General features: G+C 37.4%; 1 protein-coding gene across 8 annotated transcripts in view; it reads left to right on the forward strand.

The window, feature by feature from the left end:
- Positions 1 to 16,806, forward strand: part of NEO1 (neogenin 1) — a 221,419-nt gene that overhangs the window by 100,618 nt on the left and 103,995 nt on the right. For all 8 annotated transcript variants that reach the window (XM_049812368.1, XM_049812369.1, XM_049812362.1 and 5 more), the window contains exon 5: positions 1,055 to 1,191. In XM_049812368.1, the coding sequence (XP_049668325.1) occupies positions 1,055 to 1,191 (137 nt within the window). The remainder of the gene's footprint in view (positions 1 to 1,054; positions 1,192 to 16,806) is intronic.

Here is a 16,806-nt window from a genome sequence, read left to right on the forward strand (position 1 = left end):
CATTGGCCACTCCACAGAGACCAAAAAAGTTTATTGTTGTAATGTGCTATTCAGTTAATATTTTGAAAGAATTCAATCTATTCCTGTCCACTAGGGCATTGCTTGATAATGCCAGAAAGGAAGCCATCTGGTAGACTCTTTCATTCTTCTCAGCTGCAAATAAGAATGGTTCTGGATCAGCATCCAGTCATGACTTGTTGTCTCGGCTTGGAGTTTTTGGTAATGTTGCTGGCATTTTATTGTAGGTGCTTGGAGCGATGAAGAATCTTGAAAAACTCTTGTATGAGTTTGTATCGTAGGAAGGGGAATGATGGTTGCAATGGGAGAAGGGTGTTGAGGGTACTACTGGTAGCATAAAATGCTGCATTTAGCTGCTACATTTAGCATAAAAAGCAGATAGTTTCTAAAGGCTGAATTTTGAACCCTCCCCCCACCCTTCACAGGTCAGAGGGAGAAAATTCTATACAGAAACTTAGCCAAATTATTGAATTTGTCTTTTGAAAATTTTTTTTAAGCTGTATCTAATTCTGAAATCTCACATCTTATTGAAATGGCTATCTTTCTACAAAAAATCAATTACTATACACTATACAATATACATTACTGTTCCTTATGTTGTACAGGCATAAGTCTGGCATGTTATAGTTCACTTTTCAAGCAATAAGTCATTCTAGCTGTATCTGCAAAATGTGGGTTTTTTTTAATGATGTGGTGGTGTTATTTTATTTTTCTTAAGTTTTAGTTCCTATTTTCTAAATACCTTGGATCACATTTAATTAAGAACTGAAGCTTAAAGTGCAAAAAGATGAGCTACTCTTGTGGAATTGATGTAGTTGAACTTAATTTTAAATGTGAAGCCAAAGTATAGAATTTGACCATCTAGTTAAAAATTCCTCTCTAATGTGGCTCCTTGTAAATGGCACCCAGGAATATTATATATAAACACTTCTTCAGTTTATGCAGACATTTCAGGCAGAGGACTTGTGTGTGCTTCTCTGGTAACACTTTAAGTCAATTTGTCCATCAAATCACCCGTATGTCCTGTTTTGCACAGCTACGAAAGATTTCTTCTGCTTGCGGGAGGCAGTCTGGAGATCAGTGATGTTACGGAAGAGGATGTTGGGACGTATACCTGCATAGCAGATAACGGAAATGAGACTGTTGAAGCTCAAGCAGAACTTACAGTTCAAGGTAGGCTGAACATTTAATTTTCAGAAAGAACAGATCTCCAGATGACTTCTCACAAGAGTTTTATTGTCTGATCAGTTAAGAGACTGTTGGTTTTTTTGTGCCCTGTTTAAAAAAAAGCAAACACATCACAAAACCCCACACAAAACAACCACCCACACACCCCAATTCTGTTATATTGTTTCCTATGTTACTCTGACTTATTATTCAAACTGCTTATAATTTCATAAATATTCAAATGAGGAATTTGCTTATATAATACATCTTGAGCCTGGTTAAAAGCTGCTGTATATGCTCATGTAATATTAAATGTGATCAATGCCATTACTTTTCTAAAGGAGGACCTAGGTCACAGTGTAGCTAATCGCATCTGAAAATTGACCTATAATACTACTACTTAGGTTTTCCTTGTAAAAGGCACATATAAAGTATTTTTCATAATCCTCAAACATACTGTTGTTTTCGAGGAGCTTGACAGAAGATAAAAGCCGAGATACTTATTTAGTAATACATGATTTATTGTGTGTATAACTGTCTTGCTTACTCTCAAAAGCTATTTTTACTAGAAACAGCACTGAAATGTTGATAACTGTTTAAAAAACATCTTGTGGAACCTGTGCAAATAAGGTAGACTTGTTAAGGAGCAGGAAAAAAAAGAAAGGTGTAAGTTTGGCTTCTTTACCTTTCTTACATTTCATGAGGAAAGCTGTCACTTTTTTTTTATTAATTGGATCTTAATATTGGTTTAAAACTCTTCAGCTAGAACTTGCTGGCATGTTAAGAGTGGTTCATATATACAGTATCCTTGTAAGAGCTTAACTGACGTGTTTTACAATGGATTGTGGTACCAGAAAGTTTGTCTTAGAAGTATGTCTGAAGGAATAAATTTAATCACTGAACAACCATAAAGGAAGGCTTATCTATAGATGAAACCTTTATGACAAAAACGGTATTGTTTTATGCTGTGGGTTACCTATACTTATACCATGTAGTGTTAATGTAAAGGCATGTTAGCAGAGTTCTTGCTTATCTATCAAAACAGTGTATGAATGTTTTGACAAATTTTAGTACTGAAGGCATATATACTTAAGGTAATACATTTGACATGTCATGGAACTTCTGAAATACGGCTGTGTTTCTGGTACAGAAGAGTTGGAGAAGGTCGGTTGGGTTTAAAAGAAAAATATTAAGGAGGGAGAACAAGTTTTCAAAGAAAGTTGATCATTGAGCTGCTCAGTATTGAACAGCTAATGTATTCCTCTTTAGGAAGGTGGAGTATGAAGGAAGGTTTATATTAGCATTTACAGCATTTCTGCATTTTGTCACAGCTATATTTAACCATGTCTATGTAAAACTGAACATTAATAAGGTGCAGAATTTGTTTATGAACATATTGGGGGAATATTCTCCTGAAAGTACACTGTCAGTGCTTGCTTAGCATTGTTATCTGCTACCTGTAACTTAAGCTTCATCTTGCTTTTTATTCACCACTGGTCTTGGGACTAGCTTTCCAAGCAAGTCTTCTGCTTTCTGTAGGTTACTGGTACAGCAGCATTTTAGCTAGCTCTGCCCTTCTTTAAAAGTTGGGGAAGAATATCTGAAAAATGCATTTTCTCTGAGGCCTGTTCAAATGCAATATAGCTTTACTTTGACTCAAAGCATTTTGAAAGCCAACAAATTCTGGTCATGCAGAAAAAAACCCATGTTTTTCTTACCTTGTCTCTTGGGCCAAAAGAATAAAGATAGGTGCTCTGTGTTTTTAAATACTTACATGCTTGATGCTTCATAGCAGTTTATGATGGTTTTACACAACTCACTGTGTGCTGTATTTAATTCAGTTCCAACCTATATATTTTGCAGAATTGGTATGAGGCTTTGAGTTTTATGGGCAATGGCAGAAATTAGTAATGTGAATTGATATGATACACTTAAGCCAAGCAAGTCATAGGTAAAACTGAGATTATAGCCTTAATGGGTGTATAGCCAGGTCACTTGGGGAATGAAAGTGATCTTGAGATCGCTCTTTGCTCCTTATCTAAACTAATGTAAGTGATTTCTTTATTTGGTTGGGAAGATTTAGAATATGTTCTGCTGGTTCTTTTATGCTGATTTTTTTCTTATATACCTGCACAAAAAAGGAAGTATTTCTTTTAATGCTTGAGTATTAAAATATATTACAGATTATGCAGAATGTGTTTTGGAAAGTTGCATTTCTAACTTAGTTCTAATCTTAATTCTGCTTTTCTTTGAGAGGTCACTATAGAGAGTAATTGTATTTCTGCATTACTGTAATTTGGTGAAGGGTTGAATAGTTTGAGTAACTGTTATCGGATCACTGTATCATTTTCTTCTAGACTAGAAAAATTGTCATCTCTTCACACCAAATAACTGCATGATCTTGCTTTAATTTAAGCTGCTTCTGTCATTCTTAGAAATTAGTCTAGCAGAAGTTCACACAAGAAATCTATTTTTGGGGGGTATTGAATTCCTTTGTCTCATCTATTTTTCCGCATCCCTTTCTTGAAGCACCTGGGGTTTTTTTGTTTGGAGATTTCAGTAGCATACCAGAGGTTGTACTAAGGCAGTCAGTCTTTGTTTCCTTCTATTAACATTTCACAATGGCAATTCAGTGAGACACTTGTAAATCTCTGCTTAAGTGTGAGTAAGATGGCATTGTTTGACAGTGTTAGGACAGTTAAAGTGAAATGGCGTTCTTGTTGATGCCTCTTAACTGGGATTTCCCTGCAGTGCCAGAATCGGGTTGACTGAAACTTGCACGTAGTTAGAAACAACGCGCTTTATCCAGTTGCAAGCTTAAATTGTGCACTTCGTTCCAAGACCAGCTTTTCTATATCCTTTAACAATGATATAAAAACCTGGAGGCTAACATGCTTTCTCTTTGATGCGGTACCAGTGGCAGCAAGCTACCATGCATCCACTGCGTTGGACTGATTACCCGTATACCTGTTCCTCTGTGGTGGTAAGGACAAAATTGGTGACCTTCATCGTTAAAGGGTAGGGTACTGTGAAGTGTCTCACAGGCACGTGTGCTGTGCTCAGCTGGCGAGGAGGAGGTATATTTTGCTGTGCTGCTTGTGTGTTTGTATAAGGTAAATGAGAGATAATTGGATATATCTTATTTCCAAGGGCATACAAGTATATGAAGTGGTCAGCCCTGGGGGTTCATGTTTTTTTCTGTTAAATTTGGCACCATTTTGAATTCAGATAAATGTTACCTTAAACTAATGCAGTTTACTCGGATCCTCTTGTTGGTGATACCTGAAGATACCATCTGTTTCACATACCTAGAGACAGTCTGTTGAATAACCTACCCTGTGTAATTTAAAAAAAAAAATAAAAACCCATAAGTGTTAGAGGAGCCTTCTACTGCCCTAAAGTTTGCTCAAAAAAAAAATTTGATTTAATTTCCCTCCATACATCATAGAAGGGCTAAAGCTGGAAAAATGACTTTAACTAGAAAGGAATACTTGACTAGAAAGGTCCAGAAGAACATTACACAAATTTGTTTCCTCACTCTCTTTATCTACAATGTGTGTCTGGGAGCTAGAGTTATGAGAATTTCATTCTATTCAGAGGATGATGGAAAATTAATGGGATATTTTGGTGAAGACCGTTCTGAGAATATGCAAAAGGTATGCAGTAGAGGTCCTGAGAATACAGGAAAAAATAGCATTTCATTATTGGTGAAACTAAATAGTGGTATTGAAAGTATGTTTAGTTGAGAAATCATTTACGTTTTAGACGGGTTTGGAGAGAAGAATGTGTTTTTTCAGTAGCCTACATTTTTGAGGAGGGCAAAAGAAAGAATCATAAATGAATACCTGTTTTTGTCATTAGTAACGTTCTTTTTACCTTTACTGGTGAATTATCTTTTAAATTTCAACCCTTTGTTAAACCTGGTTATTCTTTGATATGGTATGAAGGGATTTTTTTTTCTTCTGAAATGCTCAGGGAATTCAAAATACTAAAAAATCTAAAGTACGTCTGTGAAGATGACAGTTTTTGGTGTAGCTTCTATCAGCTGCCTGGAATTAATTCTGTATGTACTGCTGAGTGACACCAGCTGTTGCTGCCCTCCTCTTAGTGGGGCTGTGCCCACTGCAAAGGTGGGCACCGTCTCTACATCTCTCCTCCCCACAGTCCCCCGTCATCTCTTGGCTCAGCTGCTTTTTGTGAGCTTTAAGGCACTTCAGTTAACTGAAAACAGACTTTTTCAGGCTGGTTTGAGCTGTCTTAGATCACTGTGATGACAGTGGGTGAGGGAGCAACTGACTGAATAGCTCGGTGATGGATCTGTTGGAAGTGCAATTTTCAGGCCTTTTCCTTGAAAAGGGGGAGATGCGTGTTGCCACAAAGTGAGGAGACACCTTGAAGCAAACTCAGAAGACTGCTCTGCATCAAACAGTTACAGAAAATAAAGTTTCTAGTTATGTGTGTGCAAATTAGAGATTTCATGTACCCGTAACTCACGCACCAAATTTTTTACTACCACATTTGAGAAGTGGTTTGAATATGGAAGAGAACATGAAATGTCCCCAGAGAAGATCTGCGGCTGAGAGAGTCTCAGCCCCTAAAGTTTAACATCTCTGAATTGCATCCACATTTGAGATAAATGGGGATATCCTAACTTTAGAGATAAATATCAAGTGGATGAAATGTGTGTACAGCTTTGTACCGACACACTTTTCCCTGAGTTAATCTTGGACACAAAAAGTGTATATCATCACAGTCTCAGGCCAAGCACCTTGAAGGTACCTTTGCCAGGGTAGGTTACTTCCCATGAAGGGAGGCAATAATTTGGTGTTTGAAAATCTTTGGTAGAAAGTCAAATTTCCATGAGCTGTGTTGACAGTGTTCCTCCCCCTTGCTGTCAGCAGGAGGAATGGTGCTGGGTACCAGATTTATTTACAACACATTTAATGAATTTAGAGCACTGGAAAAATTTGTTTTGCTCTCACTAGCAATGAAAGAATCTGTAGTATTTCCGTTAGATAAGAGTGGAAAGTGATGAAAGCAAAGCTGGGGAAACAAGCAGTAAATGTATTTAAAATGTAGTTGGCTGGCTTCTGTTCAGTCTAAAACCTGTGGCCTGGAAGAGCCATAGTGGCAGTTAAATACCAGGGAGGTTATAAGTTCATTCTTCATCTGGGAAATATTTCAAATTTATTACTGTGCCAAGCACCCCTGGGATTTCTGCAAATACTGTGACGTGGGTTAGATCACTGCATGAGCTTCCCGTCGCCTGTCTTGGTACTTATGTTGTAGATAATGAGTTTAGAGGGAGTTACTTTCTGTTGAAATATTTACTGCAGTTAATACTGAACCACAAAATAATAAACCAAAAAAATTTCCATTTTCATTTTCCTTATAAACTGATATGGCAGGTCTGAAGTCTTTAAAATAAATGAATCGTTGCATTTGTGTGAGAATAGTCAGAATTGCTCTTTTTTGTTGTCTGTGTTATTACCTTTCAGTGTTTTTTGGAATTGCAGGACGTTGGCTCTTGAGTCATGTAGGACAGCATTCAGTGCCTGATAGCGTATCTTAAATACTATACATTAAATGCCTTGCTGTGTTAATGTACTAAAATTAAAAATAAAAAAGGAAAGCTTTGGATTTGGGTATCTGTGGTGATAAATTAGAGGTTGCACATGGCAATAGGCTGATCACTACCTCATTTGTGCTGCCAGAGGAAATTGCATGGGAAAAATACAGATGCAGAAGTAGTGTTTTGATAGAATTATCGATTTTGTGCTTTGAAAGGAAATGCTGGAAATATTTTCAGTATAGCTGAAAACCCTTCTGCTAATGGCAAATCCTTATTCTGCAAAAAATATGTATAGCAGTGTTGGTCTTGCAGTGTAAAAAACATTTTTTGTGCTTTCTATGCCAGGGCTGCGTAGTAATTTAGATAATAAAAGAAAGAGAGATAAAGTCTATATTTTGTCTAGCCAATAGTTTTTAAATTAATAGTCAGTGACAGAAATTAGATTTGAAAAGATGATGTTATTACGACGCAGCAGAACCGTAGTTGGTTGGTGGTCTAGACTATACGAGCTGAAACATTCTTCTTGCCAGTGTAGCATACCTAATGCATTGTCATGCACAAAAACATCTGAGACGGTGAAATTTACAGTCTCTAACACTTGGAGCAAGCTTTGGCACACCCAAAAGAGGAAAGAAACGTAGTTTTCGCAGATCTGTGAAAGGTGTCTGTAGGTCTGACTTTCTGGGAAGCGATCTGTAACCTTTGTAGTCATTCCACTGTACTTTTCATTTAGCCGTTCTGTTTGCTTTTGGAGTAATGGGTGCTTCTAGTACAGAAGACACTGGTTATTGATGGCAGGTAATTATTTTAAGTTTTTGTATTTGAAGATCTTGGCTTAAAACTAATTGTGATTATGCTCCTACTAATATATGAATACTTTTTGATTTTTATTTATGGGTTTAATTACTGTTGTTTATACTTAGAGACGCTGTAGTCTGAAGCTGTTGATGAGGCTTTAAAACAGTTTGAAAAATGGCTCCCCTTTACACTATTATTGAGAAACAGGACTTCAGTCAAATAGCTCCCCTCCTATCATTAAAATAAGGTGAATATGTACCAGGAAGTGTGAGGTGAGTCAAAACGTGTGGCCCTTTACCCATAGCTTTATTTTAAACATCTCATTTTAAACATTTTTTTTTTAAACATCTCAAAAAATATTGAAAAAGAACGATTTCTAAACTTCCTGCATGGGAAACAGGCTGACTCCTTTGTTGCATCTTTACAATCTGTATCAGTCACAGTTGCCTTATTTCCTATTGAGGTTGGAAAGAGCAACCATGCAATCCTATCTGTTTAGTTTCCTTGTCTGGCACAAAGAACAGTTTTATTCAGTTTTATTTACTAACTAGCCTAAGTTAAACTTGTGAAGACTTTAAAATCAAAACAGAACAGTCATAGAAGGAAGAGTCTTAACATAAAGAATCTTAAACTTGTCTTCAAAAGTACATCTGACCAGATCTTCGTATCTGTGGCAGATGCTTTGAAAAAAGATAATGCCATCCTTCTCAAGAAATTGTAGATGTTTGGAAAGCGCATTAAATCCTATAGCAATAGAATAATATGTCTGGCTAACTGATATTTGCATTAAGCTTTCATTGTTATTGGAAACAGTTCTAGGGAAGAAATTTAAACCAGCACTGAAAATTGCTAAAGCCTTTCTTGTACCTTCTAGATTATCTCTATCGATTTCTGTTTCTAATTAAGCTCAGTGCTGTATCTTGATAATAGGCTTGCACTTCAATTATAGATACAGAAGATACCGCACTAAACCTGATGTGGTCAAAGGCTCGTACTTGGGACCAAGTATTGTTTTTTTCTGGTTACCTCGGAACTACTCTGGCTGGGGGAAGCTGTTAATAGTAAAAAGAGTACCTCAGCTTCGTACACATTCTTTCTTTCCCTTGAAACTGTAGTGCGACTGCATTAATGATCTTTGTTCCCTAGTGGTAAAAAAGAAACGCAGTAAGTCAGAGGGGTCTGATGTGGGGAAGGTGTATAAGCTGAACTCAGTGTAATTTTTGTCAGTACCATTGCACTTCACTGTATTATCTGAAGACTTCCTAATAGTCCTTGCTGCTCTTCCTAAGTGTAGTTTAATGTTTATGGAGTTGTAAAGTTTACTTGTGAGTTCCATTAGATATGAATATAGATACTTTTTGAGTAATTTTTGCCTCTGTCACATTTGTGTTCAAGGATAATGTTACTAGTGAAAAAGTTCTAAACAAATACTCAGAAACATACATGGAATTGGGGAGGAAGGAGATGGTAGCATTATTTTACAACTACATCACTTGCTCAGGCTTTACCTGGAGACCAAAAATGCCCATCTACATGAGATGCATAGTTCTTAATACTAAATGTAAACTTCCACAAAAATAAATTGTTCTTTGCACCATGGAAAACATCACACTTCTGCTCTGTTTAAAGATACTATGATCTGATTTCCGTTGCTCGTTACTGTTATGCAGGACTTCAGTTCAGCATAACCTCTGATTGCCTCTGCTTGTAGCTGCTCAGTTAATAAAACTTGCTCTGTAGTTGGTGAACCGGTGTAAATTTTTTTGGTGTGTCTTGATGTTTTTGTAAGACCTGGAGGAACATTTGTTCAGTTCTTGCCATATTTCAGAAGCATAAGGCGATAAAGGTTGTTGAAGAGAGATTGCCACAATTCTTGATAAGGCCACAAAAATTTGCTTTCTTTAATCATATTTCCAAAACTTATGAATGACCTTTGCTAAAATTTTGTAGGCAAATTCCCTTGCAGCAGTGCAAAAGTTTAAAATTCGGTGTTGGTGTTACAGGACACTGAAAACAATGTTGTAACGAGAAGCACTGGGGACCCTTCGCAAGCAATGATCTCTGCCTTGCTGCTTACTCCTGTATTTCAGTGTTCAAAGGGGCCAAACACTCCATGAAGCTTAGGGCTGGGGTGGTTTTCTGACCTTACCTGAAGTCAGGGTTGAGCAGAGTCAGCTGCCATCGGTGCCTTGTGCTGTGCCCGTGAGCAGAACCTAACTCCTGGGGTCAGGGCAAGTACAGGGTGACGACTGAAACCTGACAGTGAAGACAAGGATTACGTGTGTGCCTTGCGGAGATGCATCCCCTCTGTGGTATGAGCCTTCCCCAGGTCGATGAGGTGGTGTGGAGGCTTCACAGAGTAGGCGCTCATTACAATAACAGATGCTTTTTGGTTTAAACTGTTCTGCTGCAGAGGTATGAGTGTGATGTGTTCAACTATCAGAGCATGATATCCACTGGCAGACCAGGATGGGGAACTGGAAATGGGTGTACTGTCTCTCTGAAGCTTCTGGCACGGGATGTGAAAGTCTACGTTTGTCAACCTGAAATCAATCCCACCCTTTGATCATGCTGTGACTGGGAACGTCATGCCTGTGCTGCATCCAGAAACATCAGCTCACAGCACGTGCTTTTCCCAGCAGCGGTGACTTCCTGCTAACCGGCAGGAAGGACCATGGATGTGGCCGTTTCCAGGGTTTGGACGCCGTCCTGGGGACAAGCTGTCTGTGGTAACAGTGCAGTGCAGGTGGAGCCCCAGTGGTCTGTAGATAATAGTGTTGCAAGGTAGGCTTTTTCGCTTAAAAGAATATCTTTTCTGAGTACCCGGCAACCATTAATCGTGAGGTTCTTTTATATGAAACATCTGTAATTCACTAGACAATTTGATTCTATTTGGGAAAATTTTCTTTGTGTTACATAGGTGCTACAGAGTTTTCAAACAGGTCTTTATGGCGCTGGAAAAACAATTGCAAACCAGCTCCAAATGGTTAGGTGTTAATAAAGACAAAGATTAGATCCTTTTGGCAAAGTGCCCATAGCTGAATTGCATGAGGGGTGGGAGGTAATGTCTCCAGAACTGCACATGCAAGGAAGATGAGGTACACTTTGAATTTAAAAAAAGCTTTGTGATTTATTTATATAGATATAAAATACCATTAAGAAAGACAAAACTAAATTATTGGTAACCCATGCAATTCACACAAATGGTTTTCCTTGTAAATGTTCTTGAGTAATCCTTGGGGATAATGAAAATGTTACTAAATTAAGCAGCAGTGTCTTAAATATCTACAACGTAGAAACTGATATTGAACTAAGGGAATTGTAAAAGCTGGTTTCTCTTTCGGCTAGGATTTCTAATAAATTAAGATCATATTAATGGGGCTTTGAACCAGCTGCTGCTTTATGGAAAGAAATACTTTTTCCCACAGAATGGCTTTTAAAAAAACAAGCTCAGGTTGCTATCAATGCCTTTGGCCTAGCCAGTCAGTTACAGAAAATGCACATTTTTGTCTAACTTTCATATTTAGATATATTTGTCTAGCCTCCAAACTAAAAATGTGCTTTTTTTAGTTTGGAGCAGGATTTACCTGACACAGGATTTACTGCCTTGATTCTCAAGTTGGTTACACGATGAGGAAGTATGTAACAAGGCAGATTAGAAAAGAGACGCATGCTGCAGTACAGGGTAATCAGTCGTGTGTTAGTCAGTATTCCACTCCTTTTCCTAGATTTTAATTCATCGTGCTGCTTCCTTGTACTAAAATGTCCATTTGAAATAATACCGTTGAGGTGACTTTTTAATTTTGGGAAGACATGCAGTGAAGCCTGCCATCTTATTTTCTATACCTAGTTTCAGCTTGTTTCTGGATGATGTGTTTTTCTTTAGATTGTTTGGAACAAAACCCTCTTAATTCCATGAATTTTGTGATATCATGTATGTCATGCATGAATATACATGGTATGCTATAAGAAGCATGCCATTAGGTTCTTTGAGTTAGGCAGGAGGAATAATTAATACTAAGTGGAAAGTTCCTCCTCTGCGCAACTGACCCGATATTATAAATGACTCATGTTTTTCATACAGTGCTGCAGGAAAGGTAAGCCAGTTGGGTAGCCCAACTGGTTCATTGTTCTGAGTGCTCTTGAATACTTGTTAAGGATTGAAGGATATATTAGATCTAATTATAAACTAGAGATAGACTATAGGGTTTTCTATTACTGGTTTTATTCCCTATCAAAAAGAGATGACAGTTACAATTTCAATTAAAAAATAAAAGCTGAAAGATTCAGTAGTAACTTTTTAAGTTGCATATGCCAAAGACTTCCAGGAATTTGAATGTGTGAACTAAGAAGCTCATTAAAATGGCTTCTTCCTCTAAGTGAGAGCTCTTTTTATAGAAATTGTGCCCTAAATGGCAAGTATTTTTCTCTATATATCAGGGTCACCCTTCTGTGTTTAATTGGCTGAATCAAGCTTTGGATTCTTGGATTTATGGGTTTTAGGGTTTTCTTCCATTTCGACAGAGACCTTTGCATTGTTTTTGCACCACCAAATTTCGTGAGGAAATCTGAGGGTGATGTGAAAATGGAAATACTGAAGAACACCATGCATTACTTAAGTAGACCATACCGTAAAGTATACATATACTTTCTACCAAGTTAAATTTTTATGATAGTTAAGCTGACTCTCATTCCACCAGATAATTTATTTATCTAATGGGAGCTAGATTATTGCAGTTACTAGATGTCTCATTATAAAAACTGTAGTCCTTGGCAGGGAAGTTTATTCCAAAGTTAGAAAGATGAAACAATTCAGTAATTTGTTGTAAGGAGGTGGGCTGTTATCTGTGGTGACTTATTCCCTATGCAGTCTTGCAGTTAATTAGTTTGTCGTCATGCTGAGAATAATTTAAAAGAAAAACACCACGGAGTTTTGTTTCCTTGAGTAAACACTGTTTCTTTAGTTACAGTGTCAATTTAAGTTAAATATACTGTTTTGTAGTAGATGTGAAGATCTTTGAGGCAGGTGTGATCTGTGTAATAAAGTTGTTATATGCTTTTCAGTGATACTTCTGAGGCACTCTCCTCAAAACAGTGCTTGAAGGAGGCCTATAAGAAAATGTGAACAGGATCCAAGATACTAGATGGAAGGAAACTGGGCTCACAGCAGGGTAGTTAATGGTTAGTAAATGGCACAAGGCTATTTTTATATTGACTATTTTGCTAAACAGTCCTGATTTCTGCCTGCTCGGCTAGTCTTGTTTGTTTTCAAGTGCTGACTCAAAGATTTCTTCAATGGTATTTCTTTTTTGCATTCTTAGGAGGTTAGGAATAGTATCACAAAGCGTTTTACAAGTGAGGACATAAATTGCTCTACTGTATGGTAATTCAAAGTACCCTTGTGCTCTAGAAGTAGCATTCCATGTTACGTGCCTCTGACTCACATCAAATGATTTTAGTTTTAAGTGAAATATTTTGTTCTGTAAATACAACTTAAGTACAAGGGGTTTGGGTTTTTTGTGTTCATCATAAGTTATAATACTTGAAAGGCCCAGGTTAGGGGTGTGGAAAGGCCTGCTGTAACCTTACTGTCACTGGCAAGTTATACACAGAATGTAGGCTTACTAAAGATTCTCTTTATAAAAGAATAAATGTACTGCCCGCAATGGTGGTAGGCATGCAATTTACAAAATCTTCCCCAAAAGTACTACTTTGACAGTACAGACCTGAATCTGTAAACACAAGTTCACTTAAGTAGGACAATGTATTTTTTGCATAGGTATGTTGCAGAGTAGAATTGTACTTGAAGGAGACACAAAAGTTTTAGCAGCCTTCAAAAATAATTGTGCTTCACGCTCTATAACTCGGCAAGCTCAATGGTATTTTGGAGTTCCAACTTCAAATTAATATTCTTTGTTTATTCTAATGGAATATCTTTTATTAAATGGATGATGCCCTTCATGTTTGCAAGTCTGCGTGCTGTCTTTTAAGAAGCTGAAGGCAGGCTTTATGCGTAGCAATGAAGCTAAGAGGCTAGAATTGCAATTTAAAATTTGTCAGTCTTCTGTAATGAAAATCTCTTTAAGAAGAGTTTAGCAGTTCATAGCTTCTGAGAGTTGAGTCAATGCTGCTAAGCATACATTTTAGTAAATTCAAGTGTTTTACTGGAAGCTATGCATGATGCTCTGGGGAGAATTTTTAAAATGTAATTCTGCCATTCTTATCCCCTTTGGGCAAATAATTTTTCTTCAGCTTTTCCAGCACATGTATAATTAATAACTTTGTTTACTGACAGTGTCAACAATAACATAGCTCTGATTTATAGCATTTATCTTTGTCTATTTGCTTCCTCTCTAGCATGTTATGAAATGCCACATAGACAGAATAAACCGTATCTTAGGAAGGTGGTTCTAGTGAGAAGATAATAGAAAAATAGAGTGCATAAGCACTATCCTGTTGCATTCTCTTTGCAGAAAAAACATAAGGCCCCAATCGTTGTGCTTTAAATAATTAGTTGAAACTTTGTTTTGGACAGCTATCCAAGAATTTGCATGGAGTGGGAAGGGAAAATAACCACTGGAGGCTTTGTGGCGATCAAAAAGGAGGTTTTGTTATGTACGATCAGGCTTCCGAGGTTTCGTGAACTGTAGTGTATCTATCCTTGGCACTGACTGTAGATTTCCTTCCAGTCATATACTTAATCTGAATGTTGCATGGTTATTGCTCTACTAATTTGCTTAAATTATCATTAGTGTGATTATCCATTATAGGAGTGATTTTCAGAGTTGCTAATCTCCCTGCTACTTCTTTTGATTAAACTGGAATAGTATAGGCATCAACTCGGAGGATTACAAGCAAGAAAACTGAGGATTTAAACAATTAACCTATTAACTTATGTAAAATTTAGCTGGATTGTAAGTAAGTGCAATAGAATACAAGGAATAAAGCTTTTGTGAAGCCTCTTAAGTGGTTTCCAGTGACTGTTTTCTCGGTGTTATTGTTAGTAAAGCTCTGCATCATCTTATTAAATATATAGTAACATTAAATCAGTAGTTTGGGTACTTGGGCAAAATATTGTGACTTCAAATCTTAAGCTGGTTCTCCTGCAAAACTTAAACTTGGTTTCTTTAGTTTCACATTGAATTATAATTGTTGATCATTGTTTTCTAAGTAAAAGAGAAATTTCTTTGAAGTGTAGAAAAAGTTACATATGAAGGGAAATAGTTTTAATTTCTTTGTTTGCCTAGAATAGCTCAGATATGTAAAACTTTATTTGAAAGAGCACTCTTCCCTCTTTATTAAAATAATGATCCTTTATTGCACCACCTTACAAAAAATACTAAATATTATAGGATATGCTTCAGAATTATATTCCAGCTTTTTTCTAGGGAGGTTATAGTGCTTTATGTTAAAGCGGTCACTATGTAATTTATTAAGTTGAAACATGAGTAGTTGAGACTTTTATATCACCTCTTCCTAATCTATAAACAGTTACTAGTTTGTACCAGTACTGTGTGAATGCTCCACAGTCTACTATTTCTGTTTGCTAGGAAGAATTATCTACTTTAAGGAATTCAAAACTTACTGGGTTTTTTTGTTGGTTGGTTGGGTGGGTTTGGTGGTTTTTTGTTTTGATTTTTTTTTTTTTTTTTTAATGTAAGAGAAAGCAACTTGACTGAGGTTTGTGCTTTCCTGAATTGCAGCTGCTTCCTGTGAGCTGTTTCCTGTGAGCTACTATAACTGAAAAGCAATGATTCTTGTACTGGGTAGTGTTTCAAGATAAGCAAACTGTAAAGGCAAAAGAGTCTGGCAAATTTATAACTGTGCTTTGGAATCATGCTGGTTTGCTGCTTTACTTCTGTGGTGTTGTTTTTTTTTCCTTGTACTGCAGAAATAGAGCCAGGGACTTAGTTCTTTTGGTTTAATTTTAAACCTAACAGACTGCAGGCTCAGTAGAGGACTTCATGCAAGTCGTGGGCATCTCTCAGCTAGCCCCCTGCCAGAGGGGGAAAGCACTGTAACACACAGCAAGACTTTTCTATATTCGCTTTAGCTGCCAGTTTGAGCTGGTTCTTGCAGTGTGATGAGAAACACATCCCCAAATTCCAACTTTAGTAGTTCTAGAAGGCTGAAAGATTAAAGACATACTTTTGTGCAACTAATCATACAGTTTACAAAGATTGCCTTAAGTTTATTTTGTATCTTTACATATTCAAGTTGTTAGGATCCATTTTTTAATTTTTTTTCTTTTAAATGGAAATCAGAACATAACATTTTGGTACAGCACAATTTTGTAGTGGTCTGATGTTTCTGTTCAGTCGTAGTTGAAAGATACTCCAAATCCATCCTGCCTTTAACTCAATTCATATTTAAATTTCTACGACTTGTGATCTTTCAGCACAGTGAAATGTTTTGTAAGGTTTGCCATACTGGCTCAAATATAACGCAGAGTGTCCAAGGTGCGAAAGGGTCTATTCTCTTTAGTCACAGGCTGTGCTTTTAGGAGGGTGTTAATTGTAATACCACTTGAAGAACTCTCCTAGTGTGCTCTCTTGGTAAAAACCGTGCTGATCAAGGCACCGTAGTCTTCACCTCACCCAGCTGCCGCTTTCATCAGTATCGTATCTAGGTGTTAAACCACCTATTGCAAGACGTGGCCCCTACAAGTTCTGATACCTGAGGTGTCCTCCTGTTTCCTTGATGAAAAGGAGCGTGGCTGAGATGGGACCAGGAGAGGGGAAAGGATGTGGTGGGGCAACCTGTGGGATGGGCAGGAGTGCAGGCTTTTTGTCACGGGGCGCTGGAGACTGAACAAGTGTCTGCTGTCAGGGCCAGAGGATGGCCGTGTGTTTAAAGTCCTCTTATTTTAATGATAACACTGTGCAAACAAAGGTGTGTGACGGTTTAGTTTTATTGTGCGCATATTTCTGTGACCGAAGTGAACGCAGCAATATAACAGTAGTTGTGCTAGACCAAGCGAAAGGCTCATGTAGTCACTACCTTGTTCCAAAAGCAGATGGCTGAGAGAATTTAAGTAAAGGGCAAGAATATTTGTTGCTTCCCTTGAGTAATGTCTCGTTCTCCAGCCATTTGCAGATTGGAGATTTTCTGAGCTACATGTAGTTTTACATTATTTAGCAATCCTCGATAGATTTCTTTTCTATTAATCTGTCTCCTGCTCCTGTCCCCCCTCCTCCCCATGTAAACATCTTGTATTCACAGCATCCCATGACACTGGGAGGAACAGCACC

This window comes from Accipiter gentilis, chromosome 10, assembly GCF_929443795.1.
Source record: "Accipiter gentilis chromosome 10, bAccGen1.1, whole genome shotgun sequence".
Lineage (NCBI taxonomy): Eukaryota > Metazoa > Chordata > Aves > Accipitriformes > Accipitridae > Astur > Astur gentilis.